Source organism: Coregonus lavaretus, assembly GCF_964263955.1.
Source record: "Coregonus lavaretus genome assembly, chromosome: 23".
NCBI classification, from domain to species: domain Eukaryota; kingdom Metazoa; phylum Chordata; class Actinopteri; order Salmoniformes; family Salmonidae; genus Coregonus; species Coregonus lavaretus.
This window is the reverse complement of record NC_140010.1, coordinates 37,006,095-37,026,653: the sequence shown is the minus strand read 5'-3', so window position 1 is coordinate 37,026,653 and position 20,559 is coordinate 37,006,095. Positions and strand designations below refer to the sequence as shown.

Below are 20,559 nucleotides of genomic sequence, written 5' to 3'. Positions count from 1 at the left end.
TTCAAACAAGTTTGCTAAATAGTGCAAAGATTAATGTTGGGATAGGAAAATGGGTAACACTTTATTTGAATACTCCATCTGTAGATGGTCTACAGACTATCTACAGACTATCAGTAACATTTCAACTAACTATGTACTAACTCTAACCCTAACCTTAACCCTTATCCTAACCCTAAACTTAACCCCTACCCTAACCCAAACCCTTACCTTAACCCTTATTCTAAACCTAACCCTAACCGTAACCTTAGCAAGCAGTTGCTTATCAACAGATAGTTTGTTGATAGTATGACCAGACTATCCAAATAAAGTGTGACCGTAAAATAGACTCCACAGAGCTTTAAAGTGGGTTAGATAAGCCTATAGGTCATTGGTTGGATCTCTTCTGCATTGCGGCGTTTAGACACACACCACCTTCATTGTCATGTGCATTCATTGACATTCTCATAGTAGTTGGGAGATATACTGTATGTGTCACACCACCTCACCTTTGACCTTTATTAGGGCTTCAGTTGTCATTCAAGTTGACAGCAGGGACGTGTTCAGTAGTGTACACTGTAGCAAAATGTGTTGCAACGGAAACCCAGAAGCTGTGTTCTTATTGGACAAGTTCAGGTAGTGCCTCCTCATTTCAAAACATTTTCTCCCGTCTGAACATGACCCTGGTCTATTCTCCATTGTCTGAGCTCTGGGCGTGCTGCACTACCTTGGGTTCAACCAGGCGATCATAGGATAGTATCAGCATCACCTGGAAATAACAATCCATTGTTAAATTGTAAAAGTGTCCATGCTAACCACAAAAAGCATAATCAAATGTGGCTAACATGCGCCACTTGAAAAAGTAGTGAGGTGCTAAATCCTAGTGAATGAAATTCATAGATTGATAGATCATAACCTCTTTAAATGTATAATGGGTTTTGAATAGACACACACACTGTGACTACTCACTGTGATCATGAGGAGAAGAGCCAGCATCATTCCAAGCATCAGGTATAAGTTACCGGTCAGTCCTCCAGCCCAGAGAGGCCCCAGGATAGTAGCCAGCCCCCCAACAGAGCGCCTCACACCTTGACTGAACCCTAGACACCACCAGGAACACACACACAAACACAATCCCAGTCATTTGAATGATTAATGACCTCTCCTTCCTGTAAAACAAATGGCCATTTAGTGATAGTTAATGATCATTCCCCTAATCATTCTCAGCATTGCTATGAGTCACAGCCTCATTGCCTAGGGGGGTTAGTCAAAGAGCCTGATTTACTATGATTAACTAAGCCTTCACACAAGTGCATTGTTGGCACCTTTTATTTTCAGAAGGTAATAAAACAAAAACAAAGCTAAAATATTTCATTATCTTATTTAAATCAATCTTTAATATTAATATTTGTATTCCTTCTAGAAATAACATGTCTAAACGTCATCATAAATTAGCACTACGGTGAGTCCAGCTCAATGAACCAATACATGCAATGATCACATTCGCTGACCTAACAGGAGTGATTCGCTGTCAAACTGATATGTCATGAGTCAAACGGTGGCCATGTAAGTCAGACACCCACCTTGTGTTTTCTCTGCAGTGACTTTGGAGAAAAGAGACACCTGGGACACGGCCACGAAGGGAAGCCCCAGCAGCTGCAGGAACACTCCGATGATGAACGTTGTCAACTCCCAGGAGTACCCACCTGGACACAGGAAGAGACACAACCTCAGTCAGATGGATGATCGTTGGTGACATGGTTGAAATTCTACTACCTCAACTCCCTCTGGGAAAAGAGGTGTGTGTGTGTGTGTGTGTGCATGAGTGTGTGTGTGTGTCTGCTTGCTTATATGTGTGGTCTTCATGTGCCTCCAAGTGGTGGGTTGTATATCACTTACAGATCTATCATTAATACCTTCATAGCCACCTCACCACCCTATCCACCCCAGGAGTCTCATACCAACCCTGGGTACGGAATGACATGTCATACACAGACGGTGGTGGTACATACTCTCTCAGCCACTCGCTCCGGGGTGTTTACCCTAGGTACAGATCTAGGATCAGCTTCCCCTCCCCCAATCCTAACATTAACCATTAGTGGGGAAAATGCTAAACTGACCCAAGATCAGCCTCTAGGTTCCCACCCACTCACCCTGGGGGTTGGCCAGGAAGATGAGGCACCAGACGCAGGCTACACTGCAGATGACCAGCCCCACGGCAAGCACCACGCGGTCTTCCACCTGGCGGCTGAGCCAGCGCACCAAGAAAAAGCCCAGGATCACCTCAACGCCACACAGGCTGTACATCAGGCTGTTGGCAAGCTCTCCGAAGCCAAAGGAGCGCTGGGTCAGAGGTGTCACCATGGTCTAGAGAGGAAGGGGAATGGGGACATGAGAAATTACATCACTATGTCAGGGTAGTCACCATGTTCTGGGGAGAGAGAGGAAGACAGGAAATTACATCACTATGTCAGGGTAGTCACCATGTTCTGGGGAGAGAGAGGAAGACAGGAAATTACATCGCTGTCAGGGTAGTCACCATTTTCTGGGGAGAGAGAGGAAGACAGGAAATTACATCGCTATGTCAGGGTAGTCACCATGTTCTGGGAGAGAGAGGAAGACATGATATTACATCACTATGTCAGGGTAGTCACCATGTTCTGGGGAGAGAGAGGAAGACAGGATATTACATCACTATGTCAGGGTAGTCACCATGTTCTGGGGAGAGAGAGGAAGACAGGGAATTACATCACTATTTGTTTACCTCTTGATGGGAAAGAGTTCCCAGTTTCCACTCTATGAACTAGGTGTAAAGTCAAAATTATATTGTGAAAACTTATGAACATGAAAATAAGCTTTCAGGTCTTGAAATAAGGTTAGGGTTAGGCATTTGATATGGTTAGGATGCAACAAAAAAAGATGGCGTCTATGTTTAGGCTGTTGCTGCGAGAACTACAGTTGTGCAGCTGCTCTTACCTCCAGTGCTGTCTGGTTGAAGAGGGTGATGAACTGAGCAGTGAGGAGCACCACCACCTCCTCCCTCAGAAACTCTACAGAAAGAGAGAGGAGAGAGAGAGAGAGAGAGAGAGAGAGAGAGAGAGAGAGAGAGAGAGAGAGAGAGAGAGAGAGAGAGAGAGAGAGAAGTAAGAGAATCCATAAAAATGTATGTTCACCACATATGCAGGCATACTTCAACCTTCCTCGAAAACTCAACAAAGCTGGAAAGGCCATGAGTGAGAATATTTACCACATACAAAGTTGATAGGCTTTACATTCACAACTCTCCTTCCATCGCCCTAAAACCCACTACAGAATGGGCTACAGACAGGCAGAATCAATAATAAAGAATAATTGCAGCATTCAGAATTTAGTCTCCCTTTCGCCCACAAAACTCAACACAGGCATAGAGTCAATTAAAGAGGAAGTCCAACATACATACCACCTTCTCCTTCCAAACATCTATACACACAGAGAGAGAGACTCAATACGAGTGATGTGACACACACACACACAAACATATACACTGACACACACAAACAAACACACATACACACATGCTGACATACACCAGACATGACACGCGTGTAGTATTTCCTCGATACTGAGGAAATCTGATCTGACATGCCACACAAGATTCACCCTTCATGAACTCCTCAATAGAGAGAATGGGGAACACACACACACACAAGCTGGCACATAAAATATACTTGAGAGACAGAATCGATACAGGAGACAACTAACATGCACTAATAGACAGTGACAACTCAACAGATAAGATGGTGATAAACTAACAATACACATGTCTAAAGAGTAGAGTAGAGAGAGAGTAGAGCATTACTTTATTAATCCCAACTTGGGAAATTGTTCAATCACAGCATGCATCATCAATGACTTACAATGACAGCACACACAACAATGACCAACACATTATTTAAAAAAAAATGTTTTTAAACACATTAAGACACATAAAGGCACATGCACCAACCATAGTATCCCTAAAAGAATAGTCTGATTCAAGTGCTGTTTTCTATCCTACTCTGGGGGAAGTCAATTAGGCCAATCACATCACAGATCTCTCCACTCACCTTGACTAGCACTGAAAATTATGAGGGGGTTTGAGATAGTCGAAGGAGGAGGCGAGGGAGGGGGAGAGGAAGGTGGAGAGGGAGGGCACTGTGAAGGGTCCTGGAAATGGTGGATCTCTGAGGAAATTGTTGTCTCTATCTGGTCGTCCCAGACAGTGCCGTAGGTCTCCAGTGTCTCCTCGGCCCCTACCAGCGGCTCCTCCTCCTCGATCTCTCCCACAGCGATACCCCCCTCTCCGGAGCTGATAGGTGGTATGTCCCAGTACAGAGCCAGCACCACAAACTGGAGCAGGATCCACATCAGACACATGAAGATCTGGAAGAGGGGGGGGGGGGGGGAGAGGGGGTAAGATGGTTGAGATGGTAGAGCAAGTAAAATATTTTTATGTCAGCATTTTAATTTGTGAGTGTGTTGAGTGTGCAGTGTTTAAGGAATTTTTATAATGTTCTCAAATGTTTCCATTGGTTTTATAAAATATGTATATATACAGTGCAAGTATTCAGACACCTTTACTTTTTCCACATTTTGTTACGTTACATCCGTATACTAAAATTGATTAAATTCTTTTTTCCTCATAAATCTACACACAATACCCAATAATGACAAAGCGAAAACAGGTTTTAAGAAATGTTTGCTAATAAAAATAAAAAGAATACCTTACTTATTTATTTATACTTTCCGAATGCACTGTAAGTATGCAATGTCAATAAAATCATACTGTATAGGCTACAGTGTTAATGTACCCGCTAACTCTGAACAGGAGATTGAAGGTACATGCATGGGAGCTAAATGGATGTCTGTGGTTTAGTATTCATGAAGCATAGAGCTGTAGTGGGAGAACCTGAGAGGATAGATTATCTGGATGCTGGTGTTTACCCCGGGAGAGGTGTAGTTGTTCACCACAAACGGCCCCAGCTGGAAGTCGCACAACCTCAGGAACAGATTGAACGCCGGCCCTGCAAAATGGAGGGTCGTATTCATTAGGCATCAAACGGAAGAAAACAGACTAAAAAACAGGGAGGCACCACCTAAACTTAAGATAAGATACACATGTTTTTGTTGTAGGAGCAGTTTGGGGGTGAGGGGTGCTGTACATTTTTATCGCCAACGGGGGCGGGGGGTGTTCTGGACCATAGCCGCGGGGAGTAGGGGTGCTGAAACCCCCCCTGAAAAATCAGAATATTTTTTTAAAATAATCATTTAAATAATATATTTTTGGAAAAAGTATTATTATTATTTTCAGCATCTCCACTTGGCAAAAAAGGTAGTTGTATAATAAAGAACAGTATCTCGCAGGATTCAATAGTTGGAATTGTAAGAGTTGTTGCCCTCTCTGTTTCTCTGTGATTGTCATTCTAATGGAATCCCGAAAGAACAAAACCCTGTCCTCAAACATTTACATCAAAAGGTGCAAAGTTATGGGCAAAGACACAAAACTTCCGCATCAAATAAAGTATTTTTCTTGATCAAATAACATGGAAAACAACCACATTTTGTGCAGTATTAATTTACCATCCTTATAAACCACTTAATGTAAATGGACACTACTGTATTGTACATAGGCTGGTCATTTAGGTTTGTACCTAGACTTTCACAATACAGTAATTGAGTACATTGAGACATCAAGTGGTTTGTGACGATGTGATGATGTAGCTCAGTTAGTAGAGCATGGTGCTTGCAATGCTAGGGTTGTGGGTTCAATTCCCAAGGGGGACCAGTATAAAAATGTATGCGCTCACTACTGTAAGTTGCTCTGGATAAGAGCATCTACTAAAATGGAAAAGAAATGAATAGACCATTTCCCTTTTCACATAGAATTACATATTTAAAAAACAAACTGGAAAACATACAGTACCAGTCAAAAGTTTGGACACACCTACTCATTCAAGGGTTGTTCTTTATTTTTACTATTTTTTACATTGTAAAATAATAGTGAAGACATCAAAACTATGAAATAACACATGGAATCATGTAGTAACCAAAAAACGGTTAAACAAATTCTTCAAAGTAGCCACCCTTTGCCTTGATGACAGCTTTGCACATTCCTGGCATTCTCTCAACCAGCTTTACCTGGAATGCTTTTCCAACAGTCTTGAAGGAGTTCCCACATATGCTGAGCACTTGTTGGCTGCTTTTCCTTCACTCTGCGGTCCAACTCATTCCAAACCATCTCAATTGGGTTGAGGTCGGGGGATTGTTGGGTCATTGTCTTGTTGAAAAACAAATGATGATCCCACGAAGCCCAAACCAGATGGGATGGTGTATCGCTGCAGAATGCTGTGGTAGCCATGCTGGTTAAGTGTGCCTTGAATTCTAAATAAATCACAGACAGTGTCACCAGCAAAGCACCCCCACACCATCACACCACCTCCTCCATGCTTCACGTTGAGAACCACACATGCAGAGATCATCCGTTCACCTACTCTGAGTCTCACAAAGACACGGTGGTTGAAACAAAAAATCTCAAATTGGACTCATCAGACCAAAGGACAGATTTCCACCGGTCTAATGTCCATTGCTCATTTTTTTTTGGCCCAAGCAAGTCTCTTATTATTATTGGTATCCTTTAGTAGTGGTTTCTTTGCAGCAATTCGACCACGAAGGCCTGATTTATGCAGTCTCCTCTGAACAGTTGATGTTGAGATGTGTCTGTTACTTGAACTCTGTGAAGCATTTATTTGGGTTGCAATTTCTGAGGCTGGTAACTCTAATGAGCTTATCCTTTGCAACAGAGGTAACTCTGGGTCTTCCTTTCCTGTGGCAGTCCTCATGAGAGCCAGTTTCATCATAGCGCTTGATGGTTTTTGCGACTGCACTTGAAGAAACTTTCAAAGTTCAAATAATTTTCTGGATTGACTAACCTTCATATCTTAAAGTAATGATGGACTGTCATTCCTCTGTGCTTATTTGAGATGTTCTTGCCATAATATGGACTTGGTCTTTTACCAAATAGGGCTATCTTCTGTATACCACCCCTACCATGTCACAACACAACTGATTGGCTCAAACACATTAAGAAGGAAAGAAATTCCACAAATTAACTTTAACAAGGCACACCTGTTAATTGAAATGCATTCCAGGTGACTATCTCATGAAGCTGGTTCAGAGAATGTCAAGAGTGTGCAAAGCTGTCATCAAGGCAAAGGGTGGCCACTTTGAAGAATCTCAAATATAAAATATATTTGGATTTGTTTAACACCTTTTTGGTTACTACATGATTCCATATGTGTTATTTCATAGTTGTGATGTCTTCACTATTATTCTACAATGTAGAAAATAGTAAAATAAAGAAAAACCCTGGAATGAGTAGGTGTGTCCAAACTTTTGACTGGTACTGTATATCAAGCAAGTGTTTTTATATTCTACAAGTATTATCAGATTAACTGTTTTGTACAGATAATTGTCAGACTCTAGTTACAAATGCTGGTAAACACTCAAAAACATTTAGTTACTTTTTTTTTTACAAAAGTAGTGCACTGGGCCTTTACTAGTCCTATATTAGTGGACCGAAAAAAACATCTTCAGCAGTGGCAAAAAAAGACATCTGCACCCCCTAAATCGCAGCACCCCCAAACTACTTCCTGCAGCTATGCGTTTGGAACAATGTAAACAACACAAAATAAATTATAAGATAGTCTGTTGTAAAGTTTTTTTGTAAAGCCTTTATTACAGCAAAGACTAAAAACAGTCGCATTCATTTGTGAATGCAATTTCCGAAATGGAACGGTTTAGGCCTATTTGTTGTTTACGGGAGATATTCAATGGTAGCTTTGTTATTTTATTTAAAAACTAAAATGCTATTCTGTGTGATGACATGAACGAATAAATTATTGATTGATTGATACAGTAGCCTATATAAGTATTGAAATATAGGCCTAAGCAATGTTCCCTCAAACATTTTTGGGCACTGAGGAAATTTCAGGTCTGCTGAGCGCAAACTTCAGGTTGTGAAAATTCTGTGGAACTTCCAGCGCGCTTTTACTGCGAACGCTGAGGCTGTACCCACTTTAAGTTACAGTTTTAACAGTGGTCAAGTAGGCTACTGTGGCTATTTGATCATAATGTAGACCAACCAGAGTGGCCTACCCTCAAAAACAATGTAGAAAATGCATCCCATAACATTTAAATATGGAAATAGCTGTTCTTTCATTCAGCCTACATTAGCAGCCAATGTAGGCCTAAATTCTATAAGACTTTTGAAAAAAAACATGCAGGGCTTGACATTAACCTGTTTATCCACTTGTCTTTCAGACAAGGAGGTGACTGAAATGGTTGTTGTATTGTTTCATGCAAGAAACCACTTCAAAAAATAAAAAGCATTATTATTCCCATACCATTATTACAGAGAATCAGACAAATTATGCTACCCTCTGCCTATTGGCTACTTAGCTTATTCAAGCAAAAATATAACACTGCCCCTTTACGACAAAAAAAAAGCTATTCACCTGACTGGCTTTTCAAAGATGTCTAGAGATGTACACGTTTTGTACTCTTGTAGGAAGCAATCACTCCCCTATTGCTGACTACAAATTATCTGTAACTGGGCTAATAACTCACTAACTAGCAAAGGATATGAACAAAATGTGCACATGTGGCTACATGCAGCTCTTGCTTTGATCTCCAAAAAAGTGCATCTACTCAATACCACAGCTGGAAACACAGTCCAGTTCAAAGTAAATGGAAGGAAACTATCTATGGCAATGGTCTGTGTAGAGTACGGGCTAAGTCTTGCGCAATGGAATCCTACTCCGATGCGTTCTGCCTACAACAAAATATCTTGCATAGTTCGTTCTGTTTCGGTATGTAGCATTGAAAGTGGGTAATATTGCGTTGATTCGATCACAATTGACACAGTAAAGGGCAACGTTGATAGTGTTAACTAACAGGGAAAACTAGAAAGTTGACTGAAGTTCAATCTCGTGCTTCTTCTCTCCGTTGGCTGATATTTCTTCTGCGCTCCGCGCGGCAGTCCAAGGGGAGCTGCACGGCAGTTTCCGGCCTACTGCGCAACCGCGCACGCGCGCAGTTTAGAGGGAACATTCGGCCTAAGTAAGTTATGGTATTAAGACTAAACAGGATGCGCTTTTAGGCCTACAGCTCGATGGTGGTTTTATTACTAAGTGATACAGTAGCCTTGTATCCTTCAATTTGATTTGGTTTTAGTGTATGACTAACCACCCATGCTGTTGAACAACGTTTGGATCTGTCTATTTTTATACAAATACTTATCTACCTATTTTATTGCTGACAAAATAAACCGAAGAGTGACAATGCTTGTTCGGTTCAATATAATGTGTGTGATTTACATGATTGTAGGGGACAATGTGGTCTGTCAAATGATGTTTGTAAATAAACAGTACATACATTAAAAAATATATATTTTCCATTTTCTGTAGGCCTATTATTTCAAAAGGTATAAATGTCTATATATAAAAAAAGAGCAGTCTAAACTATATACAAACAATATAATAATTAATAATTATTTCGTTAAAATAAATTCAAAATGACATTTTTGTCAAATATAATGGGGATTAGGTTATTCTGTTTATGCTGGAGTGTATTGATGGACCTCCCCTTGGCCTATGACGTGCGTCAGTGCGATGAAGTAGCATATCTTGAAGAGAAGAGAGTCAGCAGCCTATAGACAACGGATTTCAAGAAATGTAAGTCGAACATAGTAGGAAGAACGTCCATTGGACTATTTAATATATATTTAAAAAATGTCATTTAATATCTTTGAAAGGTTTAAAAACCACTTCAGTTACATTTACATTTACATTTACTTCATTTAGCAGACGCTCTTATCCAGAGCGACTTACAAATTGGTGCATTCACCTTAGGATAGCTAGTGGGACAACCACTTTACAATTTATTTTATTTATTTTATGTCTCATTTTTGAATCTATTTTGTCTTTTATATGTATTTTTTTTCTTTCTAATGATTTAATATTTTATTTTTAGAGTATATTTTTTCAACTTTCATTTGTTTTATATTGATATTGTTATATTTTTTGTTATTTTTTAGAATATCCTATTGTCGTTTTTTTTCTGGGGGGGGGGGGGGGGGGTAGGGGGGGTAGAAGGATTACTTTTATACTATCCCCATGGGTCTCCCGAGTGGCGCAGTGGTCTGCTGTAGCCGGCCACAACCGGGAGACCAATGGGGCGGCGCACAATTGGCCAAGCGTCGTCCAGGGTAGGGGAGGAAATGGCCGGCAGGGAGGTAGCTCAGTTGGTAGAGCATGGCGTTTGCAACGCCAGGGTTGTGGGTTCGATTCCCACGGGGGGCCAGTATGAAAATAAAAAAGAATAATGTATGCACTAACTGTAAGACGCTCTGGATAAGAGTGTTTGCTAAAATGACGTAAATGTAAAATGTAAAAATCCCAGGTATTCCTTAAAGAGGTAGGGTTTCAAGTGTCTCTGGAAGGTGGTCGGTGACTCCGCTGTCCTGGCATCGTGAGGGAGCTTGTTCCACCATTGGGGTGCCAGAGCAGCGAACAGTTTTGACTGGGCTGAGTGGGAACTGTGCTTCCGCAGAGGTAGGGGGACCAGCAGGCCAGAGGTGGAAGAATGCAATGCCCTCGTTTGGGTGTAGGGACTGATCAGAGCCTGAAGGCAAGGAGGTGCCGTTCCCCTCACAGCTCCGTAGGCAAGCACCATGGTCTTGTAGCAGATGCGAGCTTCAACTGGAAGCCAGTGGAGTGTGCGGAGGAGCGGGATGACGTGAGAGAACTTGGGAAGGTTGAACACCAGACGGGCTGCAGCGTTCTGGATGAGTTGTAGGGGTTTAATGGCACAGGCAGGGAGCCCAGCCAACAGCGAGTTGCAGTAATCCAGACGGGAGATGACAAGTGCCTGGATTAGGACCTGTGCCGCTTCCTGTGTAAGGTAGGGTCGTACTCTGCGAATGTTGTAGAGCATGAACCTACAGGATCGGGTCACTGCTTTGATGTTAGCGGAGAACGACAGGGTGTTGTCCAGGGTCACGCCAAGGTTCTTTGCACTCTGGGAGGAGGACACAACGGAGTTGTCAACCATGATGGCGAGATCATGGAGCGGGCAGTCCTTCCCTGGGAGGAAGAGCAGCTCCGTCTTGCCGAGGTTCAGCTTGAGGTGGTGATCCGACATCCACACTGATATGTCTGCCAGACATTCAGAGATGTGATTCGCCACCTGGTTATCAGAAGGGGGAAAGGAGAAGATTAATTGTGTGTCGTCTGCATAGCAATGATAGGAGAGACCATGTGAGGATATGACAGAGCCAAGTGACTTGGTGTATAGAGAGAATAGTAGAGGGCCTAGAACTGAGACCTGGGGGACACCAGTGGTGAGAGCACGTGGTGCGGAGACAGATTCTCGCCACGCCACCTGGTAGGAGCGACCTGTCAGGTAGGACGCAATCCAAGAGTGAGCCGCACCGGAGATGCCCAACTCGGAGAGGGTGGAGAGGAGGATCTGATGGTTCACAGTATCAAAGGCAGCAAAAAGGTCTAGAAGGATGAGAGCAGAGGAGAGAGAGTTAGCTTTAGCAGTGTGGAGAGCCTCCGTGACACAGAGAAGAGCAGTTTCAGTTGAATGACCAGTCTTGAAACCTGACTGGTTTGGATCAAGAAGGTAATTCTGAGAGAGATAGCAGGAGAGTTGACTATAGACTGCACGCTCAAAGTCAAAGCATTGGGTAGGTCAGTGTGAGCAGGACCATCAGTGTCATTTGACTTAATAAATGAGGATCGGATGTCGTCAACCTTCTTTTCAAAATGGTTGACGACGTCATCCACAGAGAGGGAGGAGGGAGGGGGAGGAGGAGGAGGATTCAGCTGGGAGGAGAAGGTGGCAAAGAGCTTCCTAGGGTTAGATGCAGAGGCTTGAAATTTAGAGTGGTAGAAAGTGGCTTTAGCAGCAGAAACGGAGGAAGAGAATGTAGAGAGGAGGGAGTGGAAAGATGTCAGGTCCGCAGGGAGTCTAGTTTTCCTCCATTTCCGCTCAGCTGCCCGGAGCCCTGTTCTGTGAGCTCGCAATGAATTGTCAAGCCACGGAGCAGGAGGGGAGGACCGAGCCGGCCTGGAGGATAGGGGACATAGAGAGTCAAAAGATTCAGAGAGGGAGGAGAGGTGGGTTGAGGAGGCAGAATCAGGAGATTGGAGGGAGAAGGATTTAGCAGAGGGAAGAGATGATAGGATGGAAGAGGAGAGAGTAGCGGGAGAGAGAGAGCGAAGGTTGCGACGGCACATTACCATCTGAATAGGGGAGAGTGAGTAGTGTTGGAGGAGAGCGAGAGAGAAAAGGATACGAAGTAGTGGTCGGAGACTTGGAGGGGAGTTGCAGTTAACCCAAAAGTACTCTAGAAGAAAACTTTATTAGACTTGGTGCTTAAATAAATTGCATTGAAATGTCTGTATGTAAAACTATAAGGAAGTTGACCGTTTTACTTTCACTTAATAATAATATGCCATTTAGCAGACGCTTTTATCCAAAGCGACTTACAGTCATGCGTGCATACATTTTTGTGTATGGATGGTCCCGGAGATCGAACCCACTACCTTGGCGTTACAAGCGCCGTGCTCTACCAGCTGAGCTACAGAGGACCACTTATGAGTGCATTCAATTTTGCACATCTGGGCTGACTGCTGGCCTATAGCATATTTCCATTTGCAACTAAAAATAGGCCTAATACATTATGCAATAAACACATTTCTATTACATGCTGATTTTGATATATCTTTAGGCCTACTATTCATATTTGTATTCGATTGGTGGTGTCTCATGAAGCTTATTTTACAGCTCAAGGATCTTGCGTAACATCGGGTGCTGCAAAGGGAACTGCATCTGGACCAAAGAACATCATCAAAGGTAAACACTAAAGCAAGTGTTATATAGCCTAATGTCTCAAATACGTTATTAAAATGTATGTTTTACTGTAATTAGTAATGGTTTATGTAGGGACACATTCAATACGTAAAGTATTCTACCTTGATGAACAATCACAAAAGTCCTTACTTTTCATTTCTTCTTCAAGATACTGTAGGTGCAACTGCTGCCCTCTAAATCTTCAACAGCATTTTTCACTCCCCATATTTAATCCTGTCTGAATTACAGAAAGTGCATCATCACGCCTATCCTTCAATTTGCACACCCTACACGCACACACACACACACACACAAACACACGCAACATTAAAGGAGACGTGTAGAGATATAGGCCCCTATCAAATATATTATGTATGTATTGCATTCCATCACCTTCAAAAGTCCTAAACCATGTCCTATCTCTACCTCAGACAAACACGTTGTGGACCATCACCGGACGGCCCTGATCAACAGAGTGAGCCAGGTGGAACCCATCTTGGATAGGCTCCTGGAGGGGAGAATCATCAACTAAAATGCTTACAGTGACGTGAGGGCTGAAAGAACCAGACAGAAAATGATGAGGGAGCTCTTAGATGGCCCTGTGAAAGCTTGTGGGCCCAAAGACAAAGATATGTTGTTAGATATCCTGATGGATCTGGAGCCATTCCTAATGAGTGACCTGAAGGGGGAATCATGGGGATAGGGCCATTTTAGGGACAAACATGTGATGACAATAATGCACTCTATTTTACAGTATATTCTTAAATTGGAAAAATGAATTCTTTCCAAAGTTTGCAATAAATGAAAACAAATTTAATTGACCGCTGTTTTTTTCTTTTCATGAGCAAATACTGTGTGGTGAATTCTAATCATATAGCTGTTTTGAACTCAACAATAGAAAACATACGAATACATGTAGTAATGTGTTATGTAGCCTATACAAATGAGTAAACAATGCATCTGTGCTTTGGCTATGTAGTTTCTTAAACATAAACAAGCATACAGCCATTTGAATGTAAACGTCTGCTTAACATAAGAGAGTCATTGATAGCCTGGTCTCAGATCTGTTTGTTCTGTCTTGTCAATTAGTTGTCATTGTCGGGATGACAAGGAGCGGCAAGGACTGGCATGATGGCACAAACAGACTGGTACCCAGGAGTGTATATTTTAGTTGCATTAGAGTTTCCATTGGACACATTCAGGTAGGTCCCTCCGTTTTGTTCCGTCTGCTTTTGTTTGCATCAGTTTCTTCCGTTTGGTTTCGTTTGGTTTCTAGCTAGTGAATACATGCTACCATCCATATATGGCTGTCTATAGAAGTAGGTGGGACAATCATCTTACAAATGCTGTGTTCACGTGCTAGTCAGAACTAGGAAACGGACATTTCTGACTAGCTAACTGGTTGTAGTCATACACTTGTTGCGTTCAACCAGTTAGCAAGTCAGAAATGTCAGAGTTTCCTAGTTCCGACTAGCACGTGAATGCGGCATTAGCCTGTTTTTAAATGTTCCAAGGAATTCTGCCTTTCACAACATGTTATCTTAGTTTGATTGTGTGCCAATGCTTTGTATGAACAAAACAAATTAACATAGAGTACCACAGTATGAGTCATAATTCCCATAAAACCTAATGGTCAAACAGGGAAATGGTTCCAATAGTTTTTCCACCATTCACTTTTCCCATAAGGGATTTTAGAAACACTTAAAATAAGGGCTATGTTTCTTGTAGGCTTACCCTGCCGTGAAGTTTTGATAACCGTGTAAATCTGTCTAGGACAAGGTGACTTTTATCAATATATTCGCCTGTATTTTCCCCCCCGAAAATGAAATGCTAATTAGCTGCTAACATGGCTATCATAAAGAACTGCAAATGCCATGACGATCTGGACAAGACTGCAGAATCAAGGCAAAGGGAAGAATGTTAGCTAAATGTAATAATGAATAAATTGGCTAAATTTCTTAAAATTTACAATTCTGTGAACTGTCTTGTGCAAGTTTTAAATTGACACAGTACCTGTTAGCAAAGGTGTCAGCTAGAGATGACGTGCAGGAGCTTGCAGGGATTTGTAGTCTTGTATGATGTCTACTTTGATGCTAATTTGCGTTTTCAAAACTGAGAGTAAATAGAGCCGAACATAGACGCGGGATTTGATTCCCACGGGGGAAAAGTATGACAATTTATGGACTCACTACTGTAAGTTTCTCTGGATAAGAGTGTCTACTAAAAATGGAAAATTAATGAATAGACCATTTCAGTTTTCATATAGAAATAAGTTTGGACACACCTACTCATTTTTCTTAATTTTTTTACTATTTTCTACATCGTAGAATAATAGTGAAGACATCAAAACTATGAAATAACACATATGGAATCATGTAGTAACCAAAAAAGTGTTAAACAAATCTAAATATATTTTAGATTTTAGATTCTTCAAAGTAGCCACCCTTTGCCTTGATGACAGCTTTGCACACTCTTGGCATTCTCTCAACCAGCTTCATGAGGTAGTCACCTGGAATGCATTTCAATTAACAGGTGTTCCTTGTTAAAAGTTAATTTGTGGAATTTATTTCCTTCTTAATGTGTCTGAGCCAATCAGTTGTGTTGTGACAAGGTAGGGGTGGTATACAGAAGATAGCCCTATTATATCAAGCAAGTATTTTTATATTCCACAAGTATTATCAGATTAACTGTTTTGTACAGATAATTATCAGACTTAAGTTACAAATGCTGGTAAACACTCAAATACATTGTTTCATTTATTTCACAAAAGTAGTGCACTGGGCCTTTACTAGTCCTGTATTAGTGGACCGATATAGACCTCTTCAGCGAGGGCAATTCCCACCACCCCAAAAAAAAATATCTGCACCCCTACCCCCAAACTACTTCCTGCGGCTATGGGCTGGACAACTCTTTCTGCCTGCACTGCCTGCACTGGCGCTGCAGACAGATATATCTGCTAATCTACTTTTGTCTTTTTTTCCCCAAATGTTATTTAAATATTAGTATTATTTTTGTATTCAGATTTTTCAGAATCAGCACCCTTACTTTCCGCAGCTTAGTGTAGGACAGGAAGGTACTTTGACTGAGATGCACATCTTGTAAAAACAGAGGTGCGCCATAGTACTAATAAGATGATGATGGAATATTAGGATAAAACTGACTGACCAATCAGGAGGCCAGCTTGGCGACATGCCATGATGGCAGCGAAAACGCCAGCGCGTTCCTCTGGCCGGGTGCTCCGTGTGAGGAAGCCAAAGATGGAGGAGCCTGCTCCTGCACCAATACCTTGGAGGCATCAACACGTGTATTAAATAGGTCTAGATTGTCTGACCAAATCAAAGGCTGTATAATATCAGGACCATAAGATTGGGATGCCATCACTCTCTCTCACATACACACACACATTTGTAAATAATTCACTTAGCGTTTAAATTAGTGGGTATAGGCCTACAGTGCAGAAACAGAAAACCACAAACACTCACCTGCTACAAGTCGACTGCACAACAGCAGCCATTTTGAGTATCCCATAAAATACATGAAGCTACCTAGGGGAGAAAATATGTAATTTCACCATTAGTTGTATCATCTATGTCTTGCACTTAGGACTCTTTTAATTGGTCTTAGGAATGAATGACCTACTGATGTTGTCATTCACATTTACTTTATCACAACTTTGCTGCAGATGGAGGTTGGGTAGATTTTTTCATAACACCACCAAATCTGAAAGCAAGTCTGCCCTTATTACTGTAATCAAATGTATAACAAAAGGCATTTCCATTTCCAAGGACTCAAACCCCAAGTCCCTGCCATTTCTTCACTCTCTCTAAAACATCACATCAGCAGGTGAGCTGGGAGGGTTGAATGGAATCTAATGTTTTTCTTTATGACTCCAAAGTCATTCATTCATGTTTCAGTTAAATAAATAATGTGGTTCTGTGTTTGCATCCCAAATGGCCAGTATTTCCTATATGGTGCACTACTTTCACTACTGGTCTATGTAGGGAATATGGTGCCATTTGGGATACAGCCTTCATGTGCCTTGCGACAGCAGGTTCCTGTGCCTGGAAACAATTATAAGCTGTGAAGCTTACCAACAATCTCAAAAACGTTGGAGTAGAGGATGATGGTCTTTGTAGTTCGGGTCCGGTCGGACCAGAGGCCGAACAGTGGGCCCGTCAGCAGCCCACTCAGACTGAACGCAGACAAGCCCAGACCCAGGAAGTATGGAGGTGCCTCCAAAATCTGGAGATACCTCCATATTGTAGGGAGGATGACAGCTGGGAGAGAGCGAGTGGGGTAAGAGAGAGAGAGAGAGAGAGAGAGAGAGAGAGAGAGAGAGAGAGAGAGAGAGAGAGAGAGAGAGAGAGAGAGAGAGAGAGAGAGAGATGCATTAGATACTGTATGTCTCATTTACCATTCTATCCCATTTGAAAAAGCAACATTTTCGTGTTTTTTTATGCATGTTTTAGATTTGAATAGGACAAAAACATACAAATTATATGACAGTCAGTCAGACATTTTTCATTTCATTGTGGAAATATGTGTACATTAGGCAGTCGAAATCAACTCACCATACTCAATGCCACTTAACAGAAATATCAATCCAATAGTGAGAAAAGTACAATTCTTCTTCTGACGATAATCCATCACATAAAATGACTTTTCTGGCTATTGCACATCAACGTTTGCATCCTCATATTGCTCCGACAATTTTCGAAGTCGTTCAGGGACAAATTTATCAAATTAGATTTAGCAAACAAGAGGATGATGACTCCAATCAAGCCTATTTCCCCTTGGTAAACATTGGAATGTACTCCACTTTATTTTGGAAATAAAGTTGCCAGTTTTGTTGTTTCTAAACTCTCCTTTGCCCCACAGGTAGTTGCCCCCACAGATGGGTACTATAGCAGCCTCGACAGCTGGTAAAAACAAGACAAGCCTTATCAGCATATCCCCCAGAGTCATTCGTCCTCCATGATCCACTATAATCCTATTAGTAAATATCCCAGACAAGCCTAATTTCTTCAAATACCTCAAGGTAAATTCTGTTTGTTTTCAGTCATTGGCAGCATGTTGACCAAGAATATTGGGGACTGTAGATCACTACCAAAAGCCTGAGCTCTGCATATGCCATTGCAGGTATAGCCAATGTTCTTCTTCTGGTGTTTTGTGTTACAAGGTGAGGCAAAGCACACAGGACATGATATCTATTATTCATTATAGGCAGCTCTCATTTCATTATAAACACTAGAGTTCGCACGCCACTCCAGACCAAAGTGCATATACACTACCAGTCAAAGGTTTGGACACACCTACTCATTCCAGGGTTTTTCTTTATTTTTACTATTTTTTACATTGTAGGATAATAGTGAAGACATCAAAACAATGAAATAACACATATGGAATCATGTAGTAACCAAGCAAGTGTTAAACAAATCAAAATATATTTTATATTTGAAATTCTTCAAATAGCCTCCCTTTGCCTTGATGACAGCTTTGCACACTCTTGGCATTCTCTCAACCAGCTTCATGAGGTAGTCACCTGGAATGCATTTCAATTAACAGTTGTGTCTTGTTAAAAGTTAATTTGTGGAATTTCTTTCCTTCTTAATGCGTTTGAGCCAATCAGTTGTGTTGTGACAAGGTAGGGGGGTATACAGAAGATAGCCCAATTTGGTAAAAGACCAAGTCCATATTATGGCAAGAACAGCTCAAATAAGCAAAGAGCATTTGCAGAGCTCAGGGACAGTCCATCATTACTTTAAGCCATGAAGGTCAGTCAATGAGGAACATTTCAAGAACTTTGAAAGTTTCTTCAAGTGCAGTCGCAAAAACCATCAAGCGCTATGATGAAACTGGCTCTCATGAGGACCGCCACTGGAATGGAAGACTCAGAGTTACCTCTGCTGCAGAGGATAAGTTCATTAGAGTTAGTTACCAGCCTCAAAAAGTGCAGCCCAAATAAATGCTTCACAGAGTTCAAGTCTTTAGACACATCTCAACATCAACTGTTCAGAGGGGACTGTGTGAATCAGGCCGTCATGGTCGAATTGCTGCAAAGAAACCACTACTAAAGGACACCAATAAGAAGAAGAGACCTGCTTGGGCCAAGAAACACGAGCAATGGACATTAGACCGGTGGAGATTTGTCCTTTGGTCTGGAGTCCAAATTTGAGATTTTTGGTTCCAACCACCGTGTCTTTGTGAAACACGGTGTGGGTAAACGGATTATCTCAGCATGTGTATTTCCCACCGTAAAGCATGGAGGGGGAGGTGTTATGGTGTGGGGGTGCTTTGCTTGTGACACTGTCTGTGATTTATTTAGAATTCAAGGCACACTTAACTAGCATGGCTACCACAGCATTCTGCAGCGATACGCCATCCCCTCTGGTTTGGGCTTAGTGGGATTATCATTTGTTTTTCAACAGGACAATGACCCAGCACACCTCCAGGCTGTGTAAGGGCTATTTTACCAAGAAGGAGAGTGATGGAGTGCTGCATCAGATGACCTGGCCTCCACAGTCACCCGACCTCAACCCAATTGAGATGGTTTGGGATGAGTCGGACGGCAGAGTGAAGGAAAAGCAGCGAACAAGTGCTCAGCATATGTGGGAACTCCTTCAAGACTGTTGGAAAAGCATTCCAGGTGAAGCTGGTTGAGAGAATGCCAAGAGTGTGCAAAGCTGTCATCAAGGCAAAGGGTGGCTATTTGAAGAATCTCAAATCTCAAATATATTTGGATTTGTTTAACACTTATTTGGTTACAACATGATTCCATATGTTTTATTTCATAGTTTTGATGTCTTCACTATTATTCTACAATGTAGAAAATAGTAAAAATAAAGAAAATCCCTTGAAAGAGTGGGTGTGTCCAAACTTTTGACTGGTACTGTACACAAGCAACACTTTAAAATAGCCATCCAGGTGAAATAGTAAGTGCTACCCTAACCCTAGGCTACGAGCTACAGTATACATAGAAAATTGCCCTCTTAGTAATGGTTTATGAGTGTAGCGTACAGTGTTAGCAGTGATGGCCCCTGCACTCGAGAGCATCCTGACTGGTTGCATCACCGCCTGGTATGGCAACTGCTTGGCCTCTGACCGCAAGGCACTACAGAGGGTAGTGCGTACGGCCCAGTACATCACTGGGGCAAAGCTCCCTGCCATCCAGGACCTCTATACCAGGCGGTGTCAGAGGAAGGCCCTCAAAATTGTCAAAGACTCCAGCCACCCTAGTCATAGACTGTTCTCTCTGCTACCGCACGGCAAGCGGTACCGGAGTGCCAAGTCTAGGTCCAAAAGACTTCTCAACAGCTTCTACCCCCAAGCCATAAGACTCCTGAACAGCTAATCATGGCTACCCGGACTATTTGCACTGCCCCCCCACCCCATTCTTTTTACGCTGCTGCTACTCTGTTAAGTATTTATGCATAGTCACTTTAACTCTACCCACATGTACATATTACCTCAACTACCTCAACTAGCCGGTGCCCCCGCACATTGACTCTGCAACGGTACCCCCCTGTATATATAGCCTCCCTACTGTCACTTTATTTTACTGTATATATAGCCTCCCTACTGTCACTTTATTATACTTCTGCTCTTTTTTTCTCAACACTTTTTTTGTTGTTGTTTTATTCTTACTTT

At 41.9% G+C, this 20,559-nt stretch overlaps 1 protein-coding gene across 1 annotated transcript; it reads right to left on the bottom strand.

The window, feature by feature from the left end:
* Window positions 1-664: 664 nt before the first annotated feature.
* mfsd8l2 (major facilitator superfamily domain containing 8-like 2) lies at window positions 665-17,559 on the bottom strand (the record flags this gene model as incomplete). Its single annotated transcript, XM_084187998.1, has 11 exons — window positions 665-745; window positions 946-1,076; window positions 1,560-1,682; window positions 2,130-2,343; window positions 2,953-3,026; window positions 4,062-4,377; window positions 4,939-5,018; window positions 16,078-16,197; window positions 16,395-16,457; window positions 17,004-17,189; window positions 17,484-17,559. The coding sequence occupies 11 exons, from the start codon at window positions 17,557-17,559 to the stop codon at window positions 665-667; spliced, it is 1,464 nt and encodes a 487-aa protein (XP_084044124.1).
* Between the last annotated feature and the right edge of the window lie 3,000 nt (window positions 17,560-20,559).